Source organism: Talpa europaea (assembly GCF_964194135.1).
Source record: "Talpa europaea genome assembly, chromosome: 4".
Lineage (NCBI taxonomy): Eukaryota > Metazoa > Chordata > Mammalia > Eulipotyphla > Talpidae > Talpa > Talpa europaea.
In genome coordinates, this window is record NC_140070.1 from 540,007 (window position 1) to 561,428 (window position 21,422).

General features: G+C 61.9%; 1 protein-coding gene across 1 annotated transcript in view; it reads right to left on the reverse strand.

Annotated features, from left to right (window-relative positions):
* CSMD1 (CUB and Sushi multiple domains 1) overlaps positions 1 to 21,422 on the reverse strand; it is a gene marked incomplete at both ends in the record, with an annotated part of 639,423 nt that overhangs the window by 175,771 nt on the left and 442,230 nt on the right. The window contains 2 exons of the mRNA XM_084232118.1: positions 10,973 to 11,180; positions 19,669 to 19,863. Of these exons, the coding sequence (XP_084088244.1) occupies positions 10,973 to 11,180; positions 19,669 to 19,863 (403 nt within the window). The remainder of the gene's footprint in view (positions 1 to 10,972; positions 11,181 to 19,668; positions 19,864 to 21,422) is intronic.

Consider the following 21,422-nt stretch of genomic DNA (forward strand, 5'->3'; position numbering starts at 1 on the left):
AGCCACTCGCGTGCCCCGAGGACTGCCGGCCCCACCCACCGACGGACAAGGAAGCTGGATTCCCGAGAGCCAGACCCGAACGACAGACGTTCAAGAGCCAACTATCGTAGTCAGCGACTTTCTTGCCTCCAAAGGAAGCATTTTCCAATTTCAAAGGGAGCTTTGCATCCTTGGAATCTGCGCAGGAGTTTGCGGGACAGCGGCAGGGCGTCGGGCTTGGCGAGACGACCGCCCCCCCCCCCCCCCGCGACAATCTGGTGGTTATTTAGCATCTTTAGCTGAAGTTTTAAATTCACAGAATGCTGCCCACCTCACTTTTCCTGAAGACTGAGTATCATAAAATGCATTTTGCATCCCTGTTGTGATCTATGCGCCCTATGAAACGACCGTGAGCATTGAATAGTGGGGTGTGGCAGGCAGAAGTAACCAACCCCCAAATTGATTGGCATTAACGTTTCTGATAAACATGTCTAATCGTCTCCACAGTCGATCCCGTTCAACACTTTGACTTTGTTACTTTCCAAGCCGAAGTCTCTCCAGCTGCCTTTTGGGGGTTCAGCACCCCCCACGCCCGGTGACGTCACTCTCTTAATTCCTAGTGATGTCATCACCCTCTGCTTCCGGACAGTGGGGTCCTTCTTCAGTGCTGCCCTGCGCCGCGGTGCTCCAATGTTGTCACACACGTGGACAGAGAGGGCTGTGCCAGGCCCGTCCGGGGACAGTCCCAGGTGATCCTGGGCATCAGGAGCGAGGGGGACGCCGAGCCCGAGTCGTGGACGCTCAGCAGGGCGCTTCTGCCTCTGACGGCGCGGTGGGCCCTCTCCTCCCCTCATGCAGCTGTCAGGCACCCTGGTCAATCCCAGAGGCGCCGCCCCCGCCTGGGGACATGGGCACCTGCCCACAGGGGCGATGGCTCCACATGGACAGAGATTCGCACCATGCGTGGCTCAGAGGAAGGGCTCCCGTGGTAGCACCCGTGGCTCCCGCACCGCCAGCGGCTCCACTCCGGCCCGGCCTGACAGAAGGTGACGAGTCAGAGGCCGGCCAGGCACCGCCTCACAGCCCGCGGACTCGGGGGCGCCGGCCGGGCAGCTGAAAGTGTTCTCTCGCAGCTTCCTTTGCTGACCGCGTAAACCTCTCTGCTGTTAATGGAAACACATTCTTCAAGGACAACGTGGAGACGCGGTGGCGCCTCCGTGTTTACATAAGACAGACGTGGTGATGCACCGGCCGGCGGCGTGAAGGCCGCCACGGCTCGTCCCCAGCAGAGATGAAAAATATCATGCGAAGGAAAGTGGGAGGACGATTCCCCACGTCCTGAGAGACGAGCTTCACGGGCCGGGTTTCCTGTCCCTGAACCTGGCGCGAAACTACCGGGGAGAGGCCTGGGGCCCGGGACCCACGCTCGCTCCGCGTTCGGTCTCCACGGGCTGCCGCGTGAATCGTGGTGACTTTCAGAAATGATTAAAAATGCGTCTGCCTGGTTTCCTCTCCCCTGTCAGAGTAAACCCACGCCTTGTCCTCCTACCATCAGCGCCGCTTTAATCGCCATGTCAGGATGTAAATCTGACAATTCCGGCCACGACGCCGAAGCTGTTTCGAAGACGGATAATAGTCTCCGGGGCAAGAAGCGTCCGGGCGAGCCTGTCCCCTTGTTCCTGATGTGTTTGCTCCCAGCCTCTAGAGTGACAAACGCTTCGCAAAGACCTTTTGCTGACTCAAGTCAAAAGGCAACACCCCAGCTGCCATCCAGAGCAGTGACGGGCATGGCCTGCGGGCTCCGTGGGCCAGTCCCGGGGGCGTCCCCGTCCTGTGCCCAGGTGCCTGGCCAGTGCCGGGGCCCTGGCGCTGACAACCCTCGTGGCACAGGCGTCCAGGCCCCGAAGAGCTCGGGAACGCGGGCCTCCCAGCGGGGGGTCCATGCAGGTGGGGCCGCGGCTCTCTCCGTTCTGCAGCCGACACAGACGTGGGTGCCGGCCGCCCAGTGTCCTGCCCAGGGGAGACGGTACCTGACGGAGGGAGGCCACGGGTCCAAGACCCACGTCCTGACCGCGGCCCAGCCCAGCACACGACTCTGGGAGCCGGGCGGCTCCTTCGGGGCTCCCAGCCGAGCAGCAGCATTAGCATGTACAGACCCTGCCCTGTTTTGCGAGGTGCGGGGGTGACGGAATACACGCCTCTCCCTGAATCCCCCGCCACCCCTGCAGGCCTCGCGGCGCCTCCCCGGGTCCTTCCGACCTCAGTGTCCCGGACGGGCAGGGCAGCGGGCAGCGGCTTAGACGGCCCTTTCCTTTCTCCCCGCTCAGCTCATAATTGACTGAGCCAGTGAGTTTCACAGCGTCGCCTGCTTTGTCTCGGTACTAATTAGTGTCCGTTCATTTCCTCCTGGAGGACTCCGTCAGCTCTCCGGGCAGGCCGGCCTCGCGGCGACAGACTCCATCAGCTTTTGATCGTCTGCAGAACTTGGACTAATGGATTTCGAAGACGGATGAGGCTCATCTGGCCGGGCTCCCCGTCCATGAGCTCCGCTTCATTTGTGTTTCTGCGAACCCACGCTTCTCCTACTGCCTGTCAGGAGAGTCCACCACACGCGCTCTTGACTGCCTTTTTTTTTCACTCCATTTCCTTTATGGACCTCACCACAGTTGATCAGCGTCTGCCTTTTGTGTGTTTATGGATTGCAAACTTTGTGAAAGCAAGAGGATCGCGTGGAGCCTAGAGGCAGTGGGTAAACATGAAAATGAAGTGAATGAATTTGATCTAAGTAGATGGTTTCTCCAGACAGAGAAGGGGATCGAGTTCATCTGAGACACAGACACAAAGAGACTGAACTTCTGTCTTCATTTCCAGGCCATTCCTCTTCCCTCCATAACATGAAAGGGTCCTAATTTCACACCATTATTGATCAATACTTCTATTTCAAGAGTTTGGATTTATGTTAAAGTCAAATATTATTAGGCAAGAATAATTGCCCAGTATCTGGATTTTATTTACAGTCAAACTTATGTAAGGAATAACGGAGTTCTACTCATTGTTCACTCATCACCCGAGTGCACACAACTGACTGATTTCACACCAGAAAGTCACGGGTACTGAGAAACAGATGTGAATCATAAATCACATCAAAATAAAATGGATTCAGTGCACAATGCCTAACGCTGTTTACGTCCAAGGAAACCAACACACAAACACACGTCTAGGCCACACGTCACGCGAATAGAGGATCCTTTTAATCACAAGCTTCTCGGGGGTGAGCGCCTGAAAACCACGACGAGCTTGGAGAAGACTTGACTGCAATACACGGCGGATGTTTAGGGCGTAGATGTGAGGCAGCCTCGCAGCCAGAGAGGTGTGAGCTGCACCCCAAGTCCCACGTCTGCACCTGTGTGGCTGCGATGAGAGTAACATGGTGAAGGGGATCACCTCGCACCACCCACACATGATTTCCTATTAAATTTCATCTTCTCTTGCTCACTGTGTTAAATATTTTAGATTTTATTTTCAGATATAGCACTAAGAAAATATTTGCCATTCTTAAGAGAAATTTGGAAATGTCTTTTTTTTTTTTTTTTGCTAATGAGAATGTGGTAAATCGCCAGCTTCCTTTTTTGCCTGAGAAGCCTGGAAATTAAAAATTAAATATTAATTTTGATTTCCATGATTCTATTAATCTCCATTCATAGTTAATTACTTTGCTCCTTCTGGCATTCATTTTCTTTTTCATTATATTATGCTGCATGTGTTTTGTTCAAACAAGCCAGTGGAAGCAATTTGTAAACACAGGTTATGAGCACATTTAATAAGCAGGAGGATGGAGCTGCTCTCTGATTTCATGTCCCCCCCACCGTGGTGGCGGGGAAGGTCCCCGTGGACAGGCAACCCCTGTTGATTGCCTGTGACGGTCCCCCCAAGAGCCGCGTCGCACCCGACCCTGCGCTGGCCGGGTGGCCGGGACTGCGGCCTCCGCACCCTGCTGTCATCCTGGAGCCGGGAACCTCCTTTGGGGTGAAAATGAGCTGCGAGCTCTGTCCTCCAGGAAAGCGTCGCCTCAGTGAAGATTCAGCGTCTTACAGGCCAACCCCTCCCGGGGCCAGGCACCCCCCGGGGGCCACACCAGGAGGCCTCAAGCGCCCCTGAGCAGCTGTGGCACTACCACCCCCAATCTCGTCCCCCTCGGTGCAGGCAAGTTTCACCTCTTATTATAAAGCATCCATGGACTGTGGGTTCATCCCGCTCGTATCGTCTCCATCCGCGCTCCTGGAACCCACCTCCCAAGAGGCGTCATCGCAGAACCAGGAATGTGTCTGCGATTTTAAATATTCCGGCCGCGGCAGCTGCATCTGATCGGCTCAGGGTCTGAGACATGCGGGTCCTCGCAGGGGCTCCTGGACACACCACCTTGAGCACAGGCCTGCGAGCTGTTAAGAGCTCCGAGTAACCTGTGGCAAGGGCACCTGCTTAGCTTTTTAGCCTAACGTTCTCCAAAAGAGTCCAAAGCGAGGTCATCTGGATGCGGCGATACTGGCGGACGCGAACAAGGCTGCAGCCACGGGGCGCAGGAGGCCAGGAGGCTGAGCGGCGGGTCTGGCCTCCTCGTCCCTCCCTCGCTGCTCACGCGGCCACGGCCGAGCAGCCTCTACCCCTGGGCCGGAGCTGTGGACGGAGGCCCGTGACCCCGCCGTGAAGCCCAGGCTGGGGATGACCTGAAACTTCCCGGCTCAGCCCCATCTTGCCTGAGGAGCCTTCACGGCAGTCTGAGGCCTCTCGGGAGTGAAGGGCCCACATTAAAAATGCTGGACATCGTTAACGACTGCAAAGTCGCTCGCTCTCGGGGAAGCCTGACGGTATTGACGGCAGTTGGTTATTTTGCAGCTTTGTTAAGGAATGGCTGCCACACACGACGGCAGGCTCGGAAGCGCACAATGCGGTGACTTGATATGCAGACAGAGTGTGAAACATGCACCATGATCAAGCTAATCAACACGCCCGTCATCGCACACGCGACGGGGAGAGCGCACGCGTGTGTGTGTGTGTGTGTGTGAGAGTGTTTCAGGCGTGTTCTCTTAGTGATACAATATCCCCCGGGGATACTGCAGTGGAACTTCCCGAGAACGCTCCAACCCCTCTTCCGGGCACACCCCCGCCAGAGACCCTGTCCTCCAGGCAGGCCCGCACGCTGTGTCCACGCCGCTTACTCATGTGGCAGGGAATGGGGTCCAGGGGCTGGCGGCAGGTCAGGCGAGTGGGTGAGGAAAACGCGGTGCTTGTGTTTGAGCTCCCGGCCCGCATGTGCGCAGAGACACCAGGAGCAGAGCGCTGGGGAGAGGAGCCACCCGCAGGCCCTGCCCGGCGTTTCCATCCCGCAGACGGGGTCTGGGCCTTGCCGAGGGCGCCGGCCCTGGGCCACTGAGCCCAACTTGGCAGGCCCAGAGCCGCCTCCGGCTCACACCCAGGTCTGGCCGGGGCCGCCGCCGCTGCTGCGTGTGGAGGGCCAGGGCCAGGGGCCGGCCGCTGGGCAGCGGGTGGGAACGCTTCGCAGTGCTGGCTCTGATGGAGCTGCTTCTCCTTAACAAAGTCAAGGAGTGTTACCGTGCAGGCTGCTGCCCCGGAGGGGCTTCTCAGCCGTGGCCGCGTTCCCTGCACAACGCCCAGCGACGAGCTGTTGCTGCGGGCCGAGTGCTGGGCCGCGCCAAAGGGCCTCCTCCCACGCAGTCCCCCGCGGAAAGCGTGGGCTAAAGAAGAGAAAATTAGACGAGACAAGTTTTGAGAGAACCCGACATGAAGACAGCAGAAGGCATAACTGGACAATGCGGGGGACCAGCTGGTTGCTCCAGGGAGGAGCGGCGTCCACAGCAAGACTTGCGAGTGACCGGAACGAGCCGGCAGGAGGGCCCCGGGAGGCGGCTGCGGTTAAGACACGTGTCCCTGGCAGCTGTCACTGGGCCGTGCTGGTTTGCTTATTCCCTGGACAAACACCCTATGAGAATAGAGGCGTGGGGCCTCCCTGCTGGCGCAGGGGGTGAAGACGCAGCCTATGGGGCAATCGGCAGCCTCTGCAGCACGAGTCGGATTCCCCGGCAGGCTGGGGAAATACCCACGGGGCGCAGCAGCCCTCTCCTGTCCCCCGCTGCTCCCCTCAGCAGTGGGTTTCAGTGGAGACACCTGTTCTGCTCCCCGCTCTGTCTCTGGTGAGCCTGCTCATCCCCACACCTCTGGCCGGCACCCCAGTTCTTGTATGCACAAACAAATAAATCTTAAAAAAATAATAGAAAATAGAGGCGCGGCACGAAACTGGGGATTCTGCATTTTGTGAAGGGAACTCAGATCCCCAGGGGGACAGTTTTCCCATTGCCTGCGACACAAGAAAGCTCAGAAACGCAGTCTCAGTGAATGCGGTCAGCTGTGGGGGCCCCACTGGCAGAGGAGGGCGCAACTGGACGCCGCTGGAGTCCCCACTGGGCCTGCCTTCCTGCGAGCGCCGCCTCAGACCAGGGACGTGGGGGTTGGTTTGCGTGTGGGGCCGTGTCCTGGACACCGCTTGGCCCTAAAGTGTGGCCTGTTATCCAGATAAACGTGACCTGCCGTCAAGTAAATTATATAAATATTCCGTATTCAAAATCATTAAAACAAATACCTGCAACTTCACCAACCTGGTGCACCTGAAATCTGGGTGCTGGTTTAGGGTCAGGTGCGGTTGCCCGAGCGGGCTGTGGGCATCTGAGGCCTTGGGAGGGAGCACCGGGGCGCCCAGGGGAGACGGCCGGGGGGCTGCAAGGGAGACCGGCGGGGGGTTGCAGGGGAGACCGGATGGGGGCTGCAGGGGAGACGGCCGGGGGGCTGCAGGGGAGACCGGCGGGGGGCTGCAGGGGAGAACGGCTGGGGGCTGCAGGGGAGACGGCTGGGGGTTCAGGGGAGACTGGCAGGGGGCTGCAGGGGAGACGGCTGGGGGTTCAGGGGAGACTGGCGGGGGGTTGCAGGGGAGACTGTCTGGGGGCTGCAGGGGAGACGGCTGGGGGCGCAGGTTTAAGCTGCCCCGAGACTGGAGGGGGTTGGGGGGCCGCTCGGGCCTCTCCTCTCCCCGCCAGGCAGGACGGGGGTTCGAGGCCACGCCCCCGTGGCGCTCTGCCAGGGGGACAGGAGGGGCTGTGGGGGGCAGGAGGGGCTTGGGGGGCAGGAGGGGCTGTGGGGGGGCAGGAGGGGCTGTGGGAGGCAGGAGGGGCTGTGGGGGGGCAGGAGGGGCTGTGGGGGGCAGGAGGGGCTGTGGGGGGCAGGAGGGGCTGTGGGGGGCAGGAGGGGCTGTGGGGGGGCAGGAGGGGCTGTGGGGGGCAGGAGGGGCTGTGGGGGGCAGGAGGGGCTGTGGGGGGCAGGAGGGGCTGTGGGGGGGCAGGAGGGGCTGTGGGGGGGCAGGAGGGGCTGTGGGGGGCAGGAGGGGCTGTGGGGGGGCAGGAGGGGCTGTGGGGGGGCAGGAGGGGCTGTGGGGGGCAGGAGGGGCTGTGGGGGGCAGGAGGGGCTGTGGGGGGGCAGGAGGGGCTGTGGGGGGCAGGAGGGGCTGTGGGGGGCAGGAGGGGCTGTGGGGGGGCAGGAGGGGCTGTGGGGGCAGGAGGGGCTGTGGGGGGCAGGAGGGGCTGTGGGGGGGCAGGAGGGGCTGTGGGGGGGCAGGAGGGGCTGTGGGGGGCAGGAGGGGCTGTGGGGGGGCAGGAGGGGCTGTGGGGGGGCAGGAGGGGCTGTGGGGGGGCAGGAGGGGCTGTGGGGGGGCAGGAGGGGCTGTGGGGGGGCAGGAGGGGCTGTGGGGGGCAGGAGGGGCTGTGGGGGGGCAGGAGGGGCTGTGGGGGGGCAGGAGGGGCTGTGGGGGGCAGGAGGGGCTGTGGGGGGCAGGAGGGGCTGTGGGGGGGCAGGAGGGGCTGTGGGGGGCAGGAGGGGCTGTGGGGGGCAGGAGGGGCTGTGGGGGGCAGGAGGGGCTGTGGGGGGGCAGGAGGGGCTGTGGGGGCAGGAGGGGCTGTGGGGGGCAGGAGGGGCTGTGGGGGGCAGGGCCCGGAACAGCCCCGCGAGGCGCACGCGGCGGGGGCAGGCGGCGCCCCCACACCGAACACCCGGGGCCGGGCACGTGACGTCACGCCCGCATTTAGACACGGCTCCGTAGCCATGGCGACCGTGACGTAAGCGCAGCTGAGTCGGTCGTTTCGCTCGCAGTTGATGGAAATGAAACGAATCATCAGCCCACCCTGTGGCGCCCCGACAGAGCGATACCCCCAGAAGTGCTGGGCAGCGAGGGGTGATGGCTGCCACCGCCGAGCTCTCTGCGGGGAGACCCCCTCACCCGCCCTGCTGGGAGACCCCCTCACCCTCCCTGCTGGGGAGACCCCCTCACCCTCCCTGCTGGGAGACCCCCTCACCCGCCCTGCTGGGGAGACCCCCTCACCCGCCCTGCTGGGGAGACCCCCTCACCCGCCCTGCTGGGGAGACCCCCTCACCCGCCCTGCTGGGAGACCCCCTCACCCTCCCAGCTGGGGAGACCCCCTCACCCTCCCTGCTGGGAGACCCCCTCACCCTCCCTGCTGGGGAGACCCCCTCACCCGCCCTGCTGGGGAGACCCCCTCACCCGCCCTGCTGGGGAGACCCCCTCACCCGCCCTGCTGGGGAGACCCCCTCACCCGCCCTGCTGGGGAGACCCCCTCACCCGCCCTGCTGGGGAGACCCCCTCACCCGCCCTGCTGGGGAGACCCCCGCTCACCAGCCCAGCCAGGGAGGGCCTCCCCCCGCCTGCGTCTGGGGAGGGCAAAGCTTTCCGAGACCCCAGAACGCAAGGTCACGGCGCAGACCGACCTGAAACCGGGAAAAGCACCTCGCGTGGCCAGCCCGGCCCTGCAGTCCTGGGCGGCTGCGCTGCTCCACCTCCCCGGGCGCCCCCGAGGAGCAGCTGAGGCAGAGCCGTCCGGCTCGCGTGGCCCCCGGGCCTGGCGGACAGGCTGCCCTCAGGCCTCCCAGGGCGGCGGCTGGTCCAGGGCTCTGAGGCGAACCCACGGCGCAGGGCATGGCGACCGACTCCCGGACGGGCCCAGCTCACACCCCGTGTTCCGTGGGCACCGGCTGGGGACAGGGTGGTGCAGGGGTGTCCTTGAGCCAGCGCCCCTGAGGGCGAGCTCTGGGTGGGCCTGGGCGCTCAGGCCGCCTCCTCCTGTCCCCCAGCCCCCCCGGGCTGCAGTGACAACGGGCCGGCAACACCGCTTGGGACCCCGAGGGGCTTTTGAGCCAGGACAGTTGGGGCCACAAGGTGCCCGTCAGCACGGCTGACCGTGTGTCCAGAGAAGGCGATCGAGAGGGCAAGGCTGAGCCCCGAGACCAGGGGACCAGGGCCCCTCCACCCGAGACCCAGGGCCAGGGGACGCACGGAGGACCTTCTCGGCACCGACCGAGTGTGTCCAGTCTGGCCCACCCCGTCACCGGTGGGGGCCGGGGCCCGGGGATGTGGAGAGCAGAGGAAGGTGCGGAGAAGCTGAGGGCCAGGCGGGGGCTCCTGCCCCCTCTTCCCTGACACGAGGGCGGCGCCCGTGCCCCGGGGAGTCGTGGTGGGTCAGGGCCCTCGTCCTGCTGCGGGGCTCTGCTTCACTGTGCCGGGCCTTTCTCTTCGCAGCCGCTAGTTTGGATTTTAATCTCAGGCTGACGTGGACATCTGGCCTCAGCGCTGCCCACACAGCCGAGTCCGCCTGGGGGAGGAGCGGCTTTTGGAAGCCTGGTCAAGCACGCCTCCCTCTGCTCTCGCGGCCCGCGGGCCTGGAGCGAGACGGCCACCCCCGCCGTGCCCCGGGGTCCCTCGCCCATCGGCCCGTGGGCCTCGGAAGACCAGATCCCAACTGTTTCCTGTTGTGGTCATTTTCCTGAGACCACAGCGGCGTGTTGGATCTGGGGAGGCCTCGCCATGCGTCTCCCGTGACGACTGACAGAAAACAGGCACCGCACAGAGGCTCAATGGACGGACTCAGAGATGATGCAGTTCCGCCCGCTCTGATGTGAATAATTCCATGATCGCCCACGGGTGCTGGCCGGCTGCTGACCGCAGGCCAGAGCCCAGCGGGACTGCAGGTTGTGTCCAGTGTGCCTGGCGCACAAGCGGAGACCGTGACTTCAAGAAAGTGGTGACGGCTCAACGCCAAAGTCACAACATAAAATCAGCCAACGGGAAACGCGCGCCATCTAGGGTGTTGCTCAAGGTGAAGGAAACAGAACAAAGATGGTGCTGACAGCGGTCACTGCATGGACGGCTCTCAGGTCAGCACAGGGACGCCGCAGGCCGCTGCGCTCTGAGTCTTGAGTCTGGGAAAACTGCATCACCTTGGCCTCAGCAACGCAGAACACGGGCTGTCCCGCTCTGACCGAAACGCTCGCAGCCGCGGGGGACATGCTGGTCATCCTCGCCCTCCCCGTGCCCAGTGGCCGCCTCTGCTCCGCCCGCCTGCACTTGAACACACGGTTCACGCAGCTCACGGTCCGCCGGGCACGGCTAACCCGGCCTCGTCTCCACCGCTAAGGAATTAAATAACTGGAAGTCGTGTCCGGCCACGCCCGCGCTGGGAGGTCTCCCCCTGCACCCCCGACCGCGCCCCCGACGCCCGGGCCGCCGAGGGCCTGGCCCGCGCCTCCCGGCCACGCGGCCACGCGCGCCTTGTCCACGGCGATGCGCGCGGCTGCGGGAGGCTTCCTGGGGCCGCGCCGGCGGCGGGTGTCCGAGGGGCCCTGGACACGCGCGGGGCCGCCGACGCCTGGACGCCCGCGCCGCCCCGCGCAGCCTCGGCGCCCGGGTCGGGAGCCGGCGCAGCGCCTGGGTGGGGAGGAGCCCGCGCAGCGCCCAAGTCGGGGAGCCCCGCGCAGCGCCCAAGTCGGGGAGCCCCGCGCGGCGCCCAAGTCGGGGAGCCCCGCAGCGCCCGCGCACGTCCCTGGCCCCCCGCCGCGCCCTCGGCGGGCGGCGGCCACTCACCAGACGGACGGCGCGTCGGTGCCGCTGATCTCCAGGAAGTCGTAGCCGTCCTCCAGCTGGAAGTCGGTGAAGACCAGCGCGATGGTGTCCCCGGGCTCGGCCAGGACGGTCCACGTGCAGTCCGCGTTGTTGTCGTACTCGGCGGGGAAGTGCGGGCTGGAGATGGCGCTGCTCGTGCCGCGCAGGGTGCCCCCGCACGCGCCCTCGGCTGCGGAGAAGCAGAGCGAGGCGTGTCCAGGCGTGTCCAGGCGTGTCCAGGGCGCCCGCGGGGCCCAGGGCCCCCCTCCCGCCACGCCGAGACACGGGCGCGGGGCGGCCCGGCTGCGCCCCTCCACGCCGGCCGGGCACGCGGGGGCGCAGGGGCCCCGCCCGGACGCAGGAGGCCGCGCAGACCCGCCCGGCCGGCGAGGCTCTCCTCGGCCACCCCGTGGCCGCCCCCGGCCGCGGCTTGGACACGCGTCTGGCTTTGCCTCTCTGGCAGGTTCTGCGCTCACGGGGCGGGCGGGAGGCGCCGGCCGCGCAGAGGCTCGGAGGACGCGGGCGGAACCGGCGGGACCCCCGGGAGGGCGGGAGGGGCCGGGAGCCGGGGCGCAGGGCCGCTGAGAGCAGCCAGGCCCCTGGAGTTCTCCAGAGTAAAAATAGGTGAGTGAGAAGCTCTCGTGTTTTCTCAAAATACGCCTGTCGTGATGAAGCGTTTGCGAGCGGAAACACGCCCACGCGAGCCGGGTGAGGGTCTCCCGTGACGCGCTGCTACCCCCGGACACGCTTCGTGGTGTAAAATAACAAAATAACAGGCCAATCACACGTGAAAGTGACTGCGCCCTGCAAATGTCTTATTTCAACTAAACAGAAAGGCCGGATGTTCCCAGGCAAAAGAGCTGTTGCAATATGCCGACCCAATTTATATCATTTTTTCAAAATAAGTAAATCAAAATCAAGATAAATCCAACACAATGACAATATTTGCAACAGCACAGCAAAGGGATAGCATCTACACTTATTTAATTTATACATTTAAAAACAATACACAAATAAATTCCCAGGGAAAGTTTGCCAATGATAACTTAAGAAACGATAGTTTCAGAATAAATGAATAAACCGAGACGGGCAAAGGTTTATCGGCTCTTATTATCATAGACATTGACATTAAAGCGACAGTGAAATACCTGAAGTTTGAAAATACATTTTTTTTAATTTTTTTAATTTTTTTTTAAAGATTTATTTATTTATACAGCACTGGGTACAGTCAGAAGCGCGGGAGGGTGAGAGGATTCAGCAGAGCCAGAGCGGGGAGCAGAGCAGGCAGAAGGACCGAAGGACACTGCTGAGGGGAGCAGCGGGCGGCAGGAGAGGTCTGCGCGCCATGCGGGACCCTCCTCCGGGGGCCGGGGAGCAGCCGGGGATGGAACCGGTGCTGCAGAGGCCGCGGGCAGCTTGGCAACCCAGCGCTCAGCCGCGGCGCCCCCGGGGAGGCCCTGAAAATACATTTTTGAAAAGGGAAATAGGAAAGGGTGAAGCTCACAGAATCCACACTCCTGGCTCGACTGTGCGTTGACGGGAAGGTTTGGGCCATTTGACAAAGTGCACACGGGTCACCTAAGGGCTCAGGTCTTTTAATAGTTCCCCAATTTAGGGGCTAAAAGTTACTGAGTACAGTTTAGTCTGTACTAATTCTCCATGTGAACCATTTTATTTAATCATTTCAAAAATGCATGAGGCGATTATTGTTATTCCTATTTCACTGTTGTCAAAAAAGAGGCTCTGATTGTTTTCATAAAACTGCGTCTAGGACTTGTTCATAAAGTCATGAAATATCAACATGGCCCACGAAGCCGCATCACGATTAATCAGTGTCAGCATATTGCCAGGCACTTAAAATGAATGATTTATGAAAAACAGAACAAATTGGCCTCAATCATGACCTAGACATACAAATAACACTTAGACTTTAAGAACAAAGAGTCTCAAAGCGTAGAATAACTGTGGTGTGGGAATAATTACGATAGGAGTGATTTGAAGACGTCGTCGTGCGCTCACCAGCAAACACTTCAACGCCTGAACGATGCCCTCGGTTGATGAATGAGACTCGTGAATTCTAACCCTTGTGTATGTAAAACTGCTGCCACTGTTATTTTAACGCAATTCTGCACATACCTTTTTGGATAGGAAAGTCTCCGATGCAATAGGAAAGGTGGTTGCCTAACCTAGTATATATTTGAACTTGGGCGCTCATTTTTTGTAAAATAAAGAGAAATCTCATTTTTTAAACAAGGACACAGTCACAGAGTAACCACTGTCATGCTAGAGACAGCACGTTTATTTGGAATTTTCCTTCTTTCCACAGTGTCCTGCTCTAAACCATGTTTAGGTTCGAGTAAATTCTGTGTAATCACTTTGATCAAATATTTAGCTGATTAGTCTTTAAATTTTCAAGCCTATAGGAATTCCTTGTAGCTGCAGAAGTGAAGCGAGGTGCTGCCTGCACCCCAGAACAGATGGCACCGTCTCGGGGGGCAGCGCCTGCCACGGCCCAGCCCAGCCCCGCCAGACGGCAGGACCAGGCCGGCGTCTCCCGAGCCCGGCCCGGCTGCTCCTGCCTCAGAAAACAGCTAACTGGCCGGCCCCTTGTTTGACGCATCCGGACACTCGAAGTCGTCGCACACGGCGTTCGGTTGCAGCGAAGGAAACAGTCACGTCCACGACGGCCCGTCTTGTGGCCCTGAGCCCGTCCACGGGGGGTGATGGCCAGGAGCCCCGGGAAACCACTTAGGGTTTGGCCTGTGTGGAACCTGCTTCACAGCCCCTCGCGTCTCCACTCAGCGAGCACCGAGCGCTGCCCCTGCGGGCTCTGGAGGCTGGTGCGGCGGAAAGAGCCTCAGAAGCGAGACGAGCCTTACGTCAAGATTTGAGGGAGCGCGTCCGTCACGGGATGCGCCGAGGAGCGTCCTGACAGCGGTGATGAGTGAAGGTCAGGGGTTCTCCTCGCCTGCCGGGATCAGACCCCCGCGCGCTGTTTTCTCTCCAAGTTCGCGGCCTCCGTGTAGAGCCGCTGCTGAGACTCCAGGAAGGCCGTGTCTCGCTCGACCACAGGGCACCTCTCGCGCACCCACAGGGGTGCCGCTGGGAGTGGACCCTAAGGCTGAAAGGCCCTGTCCGGGCGCCATGACCTTTATTCAAAACTGGCGCTTCTCTTGGTCTACAGCTCACGGATACAGCGGGAGGGTAACGCAGCGACGGGCGTGCTTTCTTTCACATCTGCACGCGCGCATGGAGATACTAGGATGTTCCTTCCCTAAGACGAAGGGAGGTCAGCGCAAGCCGCGCTTCGTGCGGATGTCCGTGGGTCGCTCCACCGCCCTCAATGCTGCGCATCTACAGCCTGAGGCCTCTGACCGGGCCAGGGAGCGCCGTCTACTCCGCCCGGCCACGGGCGGCCTCCTGGTCCAGAGCCGTCCCGTGCCTGCCCAGGGCCTTTGCGCTGCAGCCTGCCCACTGCCTCAGGGCACTCGGTGGTCGCCTCCTGGCTGTGCCCCACTGCCAGGTGCGAAGGGCACCCCCTTCCACCTGTCCCGTGCGGGCACTGCCCTCGGCCCAGGAACCGGCCCCGTGTGAGCAGGCATTGGCAACAAGGTCACTTTCTCTTGCTGCTTTTCTCCCTGGAGGTCGACACCCACATTTCCTGCAGCGTCACCCCCTGTGGGGCGCCTCCTCGCCTCGGCCAGCGTGACAGGGCTCCCTGGCGGGGTGGACTCGGGCCGTGCCCAGGGCGCCGTCTCTGAGGGCAGAGGGAGGAAGGAAGTCCATGCAGTGATGGGACCATGTGGCTCTCGCCAAGCCGCCACCAGCCTCAGAGTGATGTTTCAGACAAAAATTAGCTGCCAAGAGGGAGGGTTTATAATCACACGAGCCCACGAGGGACTTTGTCAGCATGTTTGCTTTGCTGTGTTTGTTTTCAACAAGTAGCTGAGCCACAAGTCTGGGAATGGTCTTTTTAGTCTCAGCAGAGCGGCAGGGACATTTCAAGAAGAGGTGAAGTCCAGGCAGAAAGCGAAACGGTCACCGAGACCGTGGCGGGCCCACCGGGGCTCAGGGGCCACAGGCCTGGAGCAAGTCACCGGCCTCGGGCCCACCGCCCCCTCAGCAGTGTGGTCCCGAGGGTCAGCCTGCCTGCTCCCCACTCTGTCTCTGGGCCGTCCTCTCACCCCCGCACTTCTGGCCTGCACCCCAGCTCCTGTATGCATAAATAAATAAATCTTAAAAAATGATAAATGGTAAAGAACATTAAAAGAAAAGATGTATCAAATTTTACTTTGCTATGGATTTCCCTCTATCCAGAGGATCTCGAAACTGAAAAGTTGGGGGCTTAGTCAAGTGAGTGCTGTGTGGCGGGCGGTCTCGCCCTCTCTTCCTGTGTGCAGCAAGAAAAGGAAGTTATGTCCTAAACAAACTTCCAGCAAATGCTTAAAATGAGCATACAGAGCGTACAGTTTGTAATAAAATGATGAATCTTCTTTTTTAAGATCTATTTATTTTTTTATACAACAGCTGGGGTGCAGGCCAGAGATGCAGGGGGTGAGAGGATCCACCAGAGACAGAGCGGGGAGCAGAACAGGCTGATTGACTGAAATCCACTGCTGAGGGGAGCAGCACGGAGACAGGAGAGTCTGCCGCGCCATGTGGGTAGCTCCCTGGACAGCTGGGGATCAAACCTACGCTGAAGAGGCTGCGGACAGCTTCACAGCACTGCGCTCAACCTGCTGTGCTGCTGGGGAGGCCCTTACTGAGTCACTGCACTCGGGGCTTGCCAGGGAGGTGGCCGCCCCGAGTTGGGGGTGGTCCCGGCTTCTCTCCCCGATACTCTCCGCAAAGTTACTTCTTTAAAAGGGTTTCCTCTACTGAGTCCTTACATATCCTTGCATTGCAAGAAAAAGTTCTACAGCTAAAAGGAGTTTGCTGCTGAGTTACTCCAAAAGGAAGATGAAGTTTTTCATAAAATACGTGCGGACTCTGCTGATCTCTGTGCGGGGGACTAACTCCACGTGGACGCGGACGTCGGAATGCTCTTTCCCTGAGGAATTCTGAAACGTTTGCAAAGTTTTCCTCCCAACTCTGAACTTATTTCCTGCCTTGCCTGGGTATACATGTTGCAAAGAATGTGCCTTAGGGGCATAATTCAAAATACAGAATAAAACGTTACTTAGAGACGTGCTTGGCCGCATTTATCATCAAGAAAAACTGAAACCACCTGAATGTTTAACAGCAGAAAAATCATCACGAGAATGTGACCCCGACCCCCGCTCTGCCTCGGCCTCAGGAGATGCCCAAGCCCCAGCCTTCACTTTATAGAACGTGGGGGCGCACGGTGGGTGTAAAGTCTCAAGTCGTCTAGGAAGGTGTCTGAGCACATCACCAGGAGAGGCAGCACTCGCTCCCTCCAGCGCCCCCGGCCTCTCCTGGTGGCCCCCGAGGCTGCGCCCCACCCGAGCCCGCAGGCGGAGCTGAGTCTTTCTGGGGACCCCCAAGGGGAATGGGGTGAGGCTCAGGGTGGCTCTGGGCAGCGCTGCTCCCGCGCAAAGTGCTGCTGTTTGCTCCGAGGCGCGCAGTGACCCGTCGATGGTCCCTGAAATGATTTTGTGGCATCTGAGCACAGGTTTCCAGCCTCTCTGCTCTGTCCAGCTTCTCCTCCTCGTGACCTCACGCTGCCGCAGAGGGGTCGCCCCAGCAGCTGAGGGTCGGGGCGGGGTGCTGGCCGGAGCTGACCGCCGGGTGGGTGCTGTCTTGTCCCGGCTGCAGACGCCACCGAGGCCACAGGAGAAGGTTCCTTCATGTCCCTGACTCTTGTGTTCCGACCCGGCCACCTGTCCTCGCTGTGGTGGCCCCTCCCCAGCCCCCCGGCTCCAGCTGGTGCGGAAACCCCAGGCCACTGGGGGCACACCCTGTCCGTGCCCCTCCACGGTGCTGCACCCCCTCTCCAAGGCGCAGCTGATGCCCCCAGGGCCCCAGGGCATCGTCTGGTCCCCAGCGCGGGCCGTTGGTCCCAACGCGCCGGCACTTGCCTGGGGGTCCTCTGTCCTCGGGAGCGAACCCCCCTCCCTCCTGTCATGGGCAAAGCCCTCGTGCCCCCTCCTGCCCTGAAGCTGTGTACGCCGGGGCCTGGTCTGCTTCCCCGGCCCCACTCGCCCGCATCCGTTCAGGCTGGGGAGACCAGGTGGGCCTGCAGTCCACCCGCTGCCCCGTGCTGCCCGCGCCCCACCAGCCCCGCGCTCGCCCCGCTGCGCCCGCATCTTCTCCCTGCCAGGCCAGGCGAGTCCAGGGCTGGGACTTGGATCCCCAGGCTCTCCCCGTCTGTCACACAGGAGGAGGCCCTGCTGGCCGCCGTGGGCCTGTGACCTGCGCCCACTTGGGCACTAGCTCTCCCCACCGTCATTACAGTAGGTGGCCAGTGGGCACCGACCCGGGAGCCAGTCCTGGACAATACTGCAATTATTAATGCAAAAAGGGGAACGGCGGTCTAGACCTGCTCACGATCACAGCTCACGTCTGACAGGCAGCATCACGGGCAGCATCACGAGCCCACTCGCTGAGCGGACAGCCGGCGGCCGGCGGTGGGCGGCGGGCGCGGGCGATGGAGCAGCTCGGCCGAGATCCACTGTCCACAGGCATGGCCGATGATTTGCTTTTCCGGTTTGGTCAGATTTGCATTGGAGTAGTTCGTGGCGAGAGAGCAGGACGGTGCTCAGACCTGACTGAGAGCCGGATTCCGGCCCCAGGCCTGTCCCGCCAGCCTCACGGCGCAAGGCCTGGTTCCCGCTTGGTGGCTCCGTGAGATTCATCGCCAGGTCACTTCTCCCGTGGCTGATGCAACCACAGCTGGGTTTTAAATATCACAGAATTTAGAGGCTCCCGTGACGTGCCTGACCCCGCCCTGCTCCCCTCAGCCGTGTCTCTCTGGTCTTCCTTCCCGTTGCCCGCGCAGCGAACGTCTGCGATGAAACCCGGGCGACGGGTCATGAAGTGTCGCACGTGGCGTGGCACGCGGGAGGCTTTGGGGGCTGATCCAGTAAAGAGCGTGCGATTCCCCGGCTGAAGGGAGCCGGCGCCTCTCACTCCCCGTCCTATTAAGGGGCACCGAGCTCCCCGCTGCTCCCCGCTCCCCGCGGCGCCGCTGGCCGGCGGTCGCTCACGCGCCCAGGGAAGCCACCACGTCCTCGAACGGACAAAAATCCACGAGCTCTTAAAGGAAACAAAAGCGAGGCAGCCGCCGCCACTTAATTCTCCAAAGCTGTCACAGCGCAGCGACAATGTGTTGTGACACGTTCGCTGACTACTTATCGCCCGCGCGCGCGTGTAGACAGAGGCAACGAGGTCGCCGCTCCCTGGGCGAGCAGCCTTCCTTCCGGGGGATGGAGCTGCTGTTAGTCAGTGTTGCGTGGAGCGCGCGTCCCAGCAGGGCACGGGCGCCTCCTCCACCTGCTCTGGGGAGGCAGCCAGACCGCGGGGTGGGAGTGGGCCCGGGGCTGCGTCTGCGCAGGGGCCGGGGCGCTGGGAGGGGCGGGGAGCGGGCTTGGCCCACCCGCTCCAGGCAGCCGCTGCAGGACGGGAAGACCACGGAGACACGGAGCCCGCGGGTTTGTCTGAGGAGACTGATGCGCGAGAACGGCTCAGGAGGTCACGTGTGGCCTTGCGGCACAGCGCGAGGGCGCCGGGCCCAGCCTCTTCTGTGGGCTGAGCCTCTTCTGTGGGCTGAGCCTCTTCTGTGGGCTGAGCCTCGCCCCGGCCGTGTTCACACCGACGGCTCTCACCCGCGTCACAGGCTGGGGCAGCCGCGCCCAGGGAGCGAGGGAGCAGAGGGGCGACCACAGATCTGAGGTGTGCAGAGGGGGAGTGGGTGGGAACAGGCGGGGAGCGGGGGGCTGTGGGTGCCTTGGTGATGGGGGTGACAGGTGGGCTGCAGCGGCAGACTGAGGGGTAGATCCTGCCTTGCCAGGACCCCAGCCAGGACGTGAGCCAGTGGGACTTCAATAAAAACAGACAAGTAAATAATTTTTTTTTTTTGTGGGCCCCTCGCCGGCGGCCGGGCAATGAACCGGCGCCGCAGAAGGTGCCGCAGCCTCGCAGCCCAGCGCTCAACTGCTGCGCCACCGGGGGAGGCTCAGTAAATAAATTTTTGAGAATTCAGGGAGCTGAGGACGACATACACATGGGGCCGACGTTAGGGCTGCGGCCGGAAAACACGGCTGTGGCAGCCCCTGCGGCCCAGCAGGGGACCCTGAGGACCGGCACCTGGGGTGGGGGCTCGCCTGTGCGGACGCGGCCGGGGGCAGCTGAGGGCGCAGGGCCGGCCTCGTCTGTCATGGGAGGACGGTACAGGGGGAACCGCGGAGCTGACGTTGGGGGGGCGGGAAGCCCGGCAAGGCTGGGCAGCGGCGTCAAGGCGTCAAGAAGAAATTTGATGCTTGAGGCTAGATCTGAATTTCATGGCGTCCAGCGTCCTCGCCACAGACAAGATTCCTCTTGGGAGCAGACCCTTAGTTCCAGCCCCAGAGCCTCTCCCCACCCAGGCCCCCCCAGCCCAGGGCCAGCCCAGGACTCCCCCAGCCCATCCCCCAAAGGACCCCTCCCCAGGGCCCCCCCAGCCCAGGTTCCCCCCAGGGCCAGAGCCCCCCCACCCCTCCCCTGCCAGGGGCCCCGCCCACCTCGGCAGAAGGGCGCCGGGAAGTCCCAGGAGGCGCCGGCGCCGGGGCTGAGGATGCAGGTCAGGGTGGCGTGGCCCTCCAGCACGTAGCCCGGGAGGCAGCTGTAGCGGACCTTGTCCCCGACGTTGAACCCCGCGCCGTGGAGGACGCCCTTCAGGATCTCTCCAGGGGTCCCGCAGGCGCGGCTCGGCAGGACTGTGGGAGGAGGGCAGAGGCCAGGGTTAGAGACTGTCCACGGACCGGCCGTCGTCACAAGCGGGCGCAGCCTGGCACCGAGGCACTTAGGCACGAGCCTGATTGCCTGATTGTGCCTGAGGTTCATCAGGGCAGGCGTCACGTCACTTTCCCAGGATTATTTTATTTTATTTTTTTTAAAGATTTATTTATTTATTTATACAAGCACCAGGTACAGTCAGAAGCGCGGGAGGGTGAGAGGATTCCCCAGAGCCAGAGCGGGGAGCAGAGCAGGCAGAAGGACCGAAGGACACTGCTGAGGGGAGCAGCGGGCGGCAGGAGGGGTCTGCGCGCCACGTGGGACCCTCCTCCGGTGGCCGGGGAGCAGGCGGGGATCGAACCGGCGCTGCAGAGGCTGCGGGAAGCTTCGCAACCCAGCGCTCAACCATCTGCGCCACCGGGAGGCCCATTCCCAGGATTATTTTTAAAGGGTAAGGACACGTGTCTCCGGGGGAAGGCGCTGCTCTGGAGGGGGCCTTCTGAGGGAGCCGCTCTTCCTCGGGAGGGTGTGCGGTCCAAGTGCTGAGCAGCAGGGCGCCGGGGGTGCTGCCCTGGGGAGGAGGAGGAGGAGCCCCCGGTGGCGCTGGCACCTGGCCCACAGCTGGTCAGCAGCTTGGGGCTGGACAACTCACTGAGAGGACTAGCCAGAGGCCTGATCAGCTCAGCTCCTCTGTCGGGGGCCAAATAGCGCCTGCGCCATGTCCCGGGCCTGGCAGTCCCCCGGACGGCATCCTCTTTGGAGTTTGTCCTCTGCTGTCGAGAACGGCGTGGGACAGCGGGTCAGCCGCCCAGGGCCCGCTCTGGTCACCAGAGCCCCACCCGGGGCTCAGCTCGGCCCGAGGCCGCCTGGCAGGCAGCCGTGTCCCCGCTGTGCACGTCCAGCCCAGTCCAGCCCTCAGCAGGCCGACCACACACAGCCGCCCGACGCGAGGACACCTGGAGAGTGACCCCCGCCCCGGGAGTGCGCCTGATGAGACTTGCATGCCCTGGCTGGGTGAAAACAGGCACAATCACACACTTTTCCAAAACCCGTTGGACGAGACAGCGTTTCAGAAACCACGAAGCAGCAACAAATGCCTCGTTTGTCACTGTCCCCCGCACGGCTAACGACGTAAGTAGGGATCAAAGCTGAGAGTGAATACGGGAGTTTTCAAAGCACAAGAGCCGAGCAGACGGGACAACGGGAGCGACAGGGTTGAGAGCCTGGAGCCTCTGGCAGCACCAGTCCTGGACGCGTTCAGGATTTCGGGATGAGGGTCCCTGCTGCCAACTGATTCCATTTAAAAAAAATCATTAGAATCGTGATGTGAGCAATGTCCACAAGCAGATAGAAATAATGAGGATGAATTAAAACACGGGCTTCTAGGGCACGCAGCAAAAAACACACGCACGTGGCTTTATCAAAGCGCCATCAATTTCACTAAAAATAGCAAAATGCCCTAATTGTGAATAATGGGTGAAAATAAATCTTTGCTAAGATTTAAGACGCAGACACGTCGGCCTGGCCAGCACAGGATGAC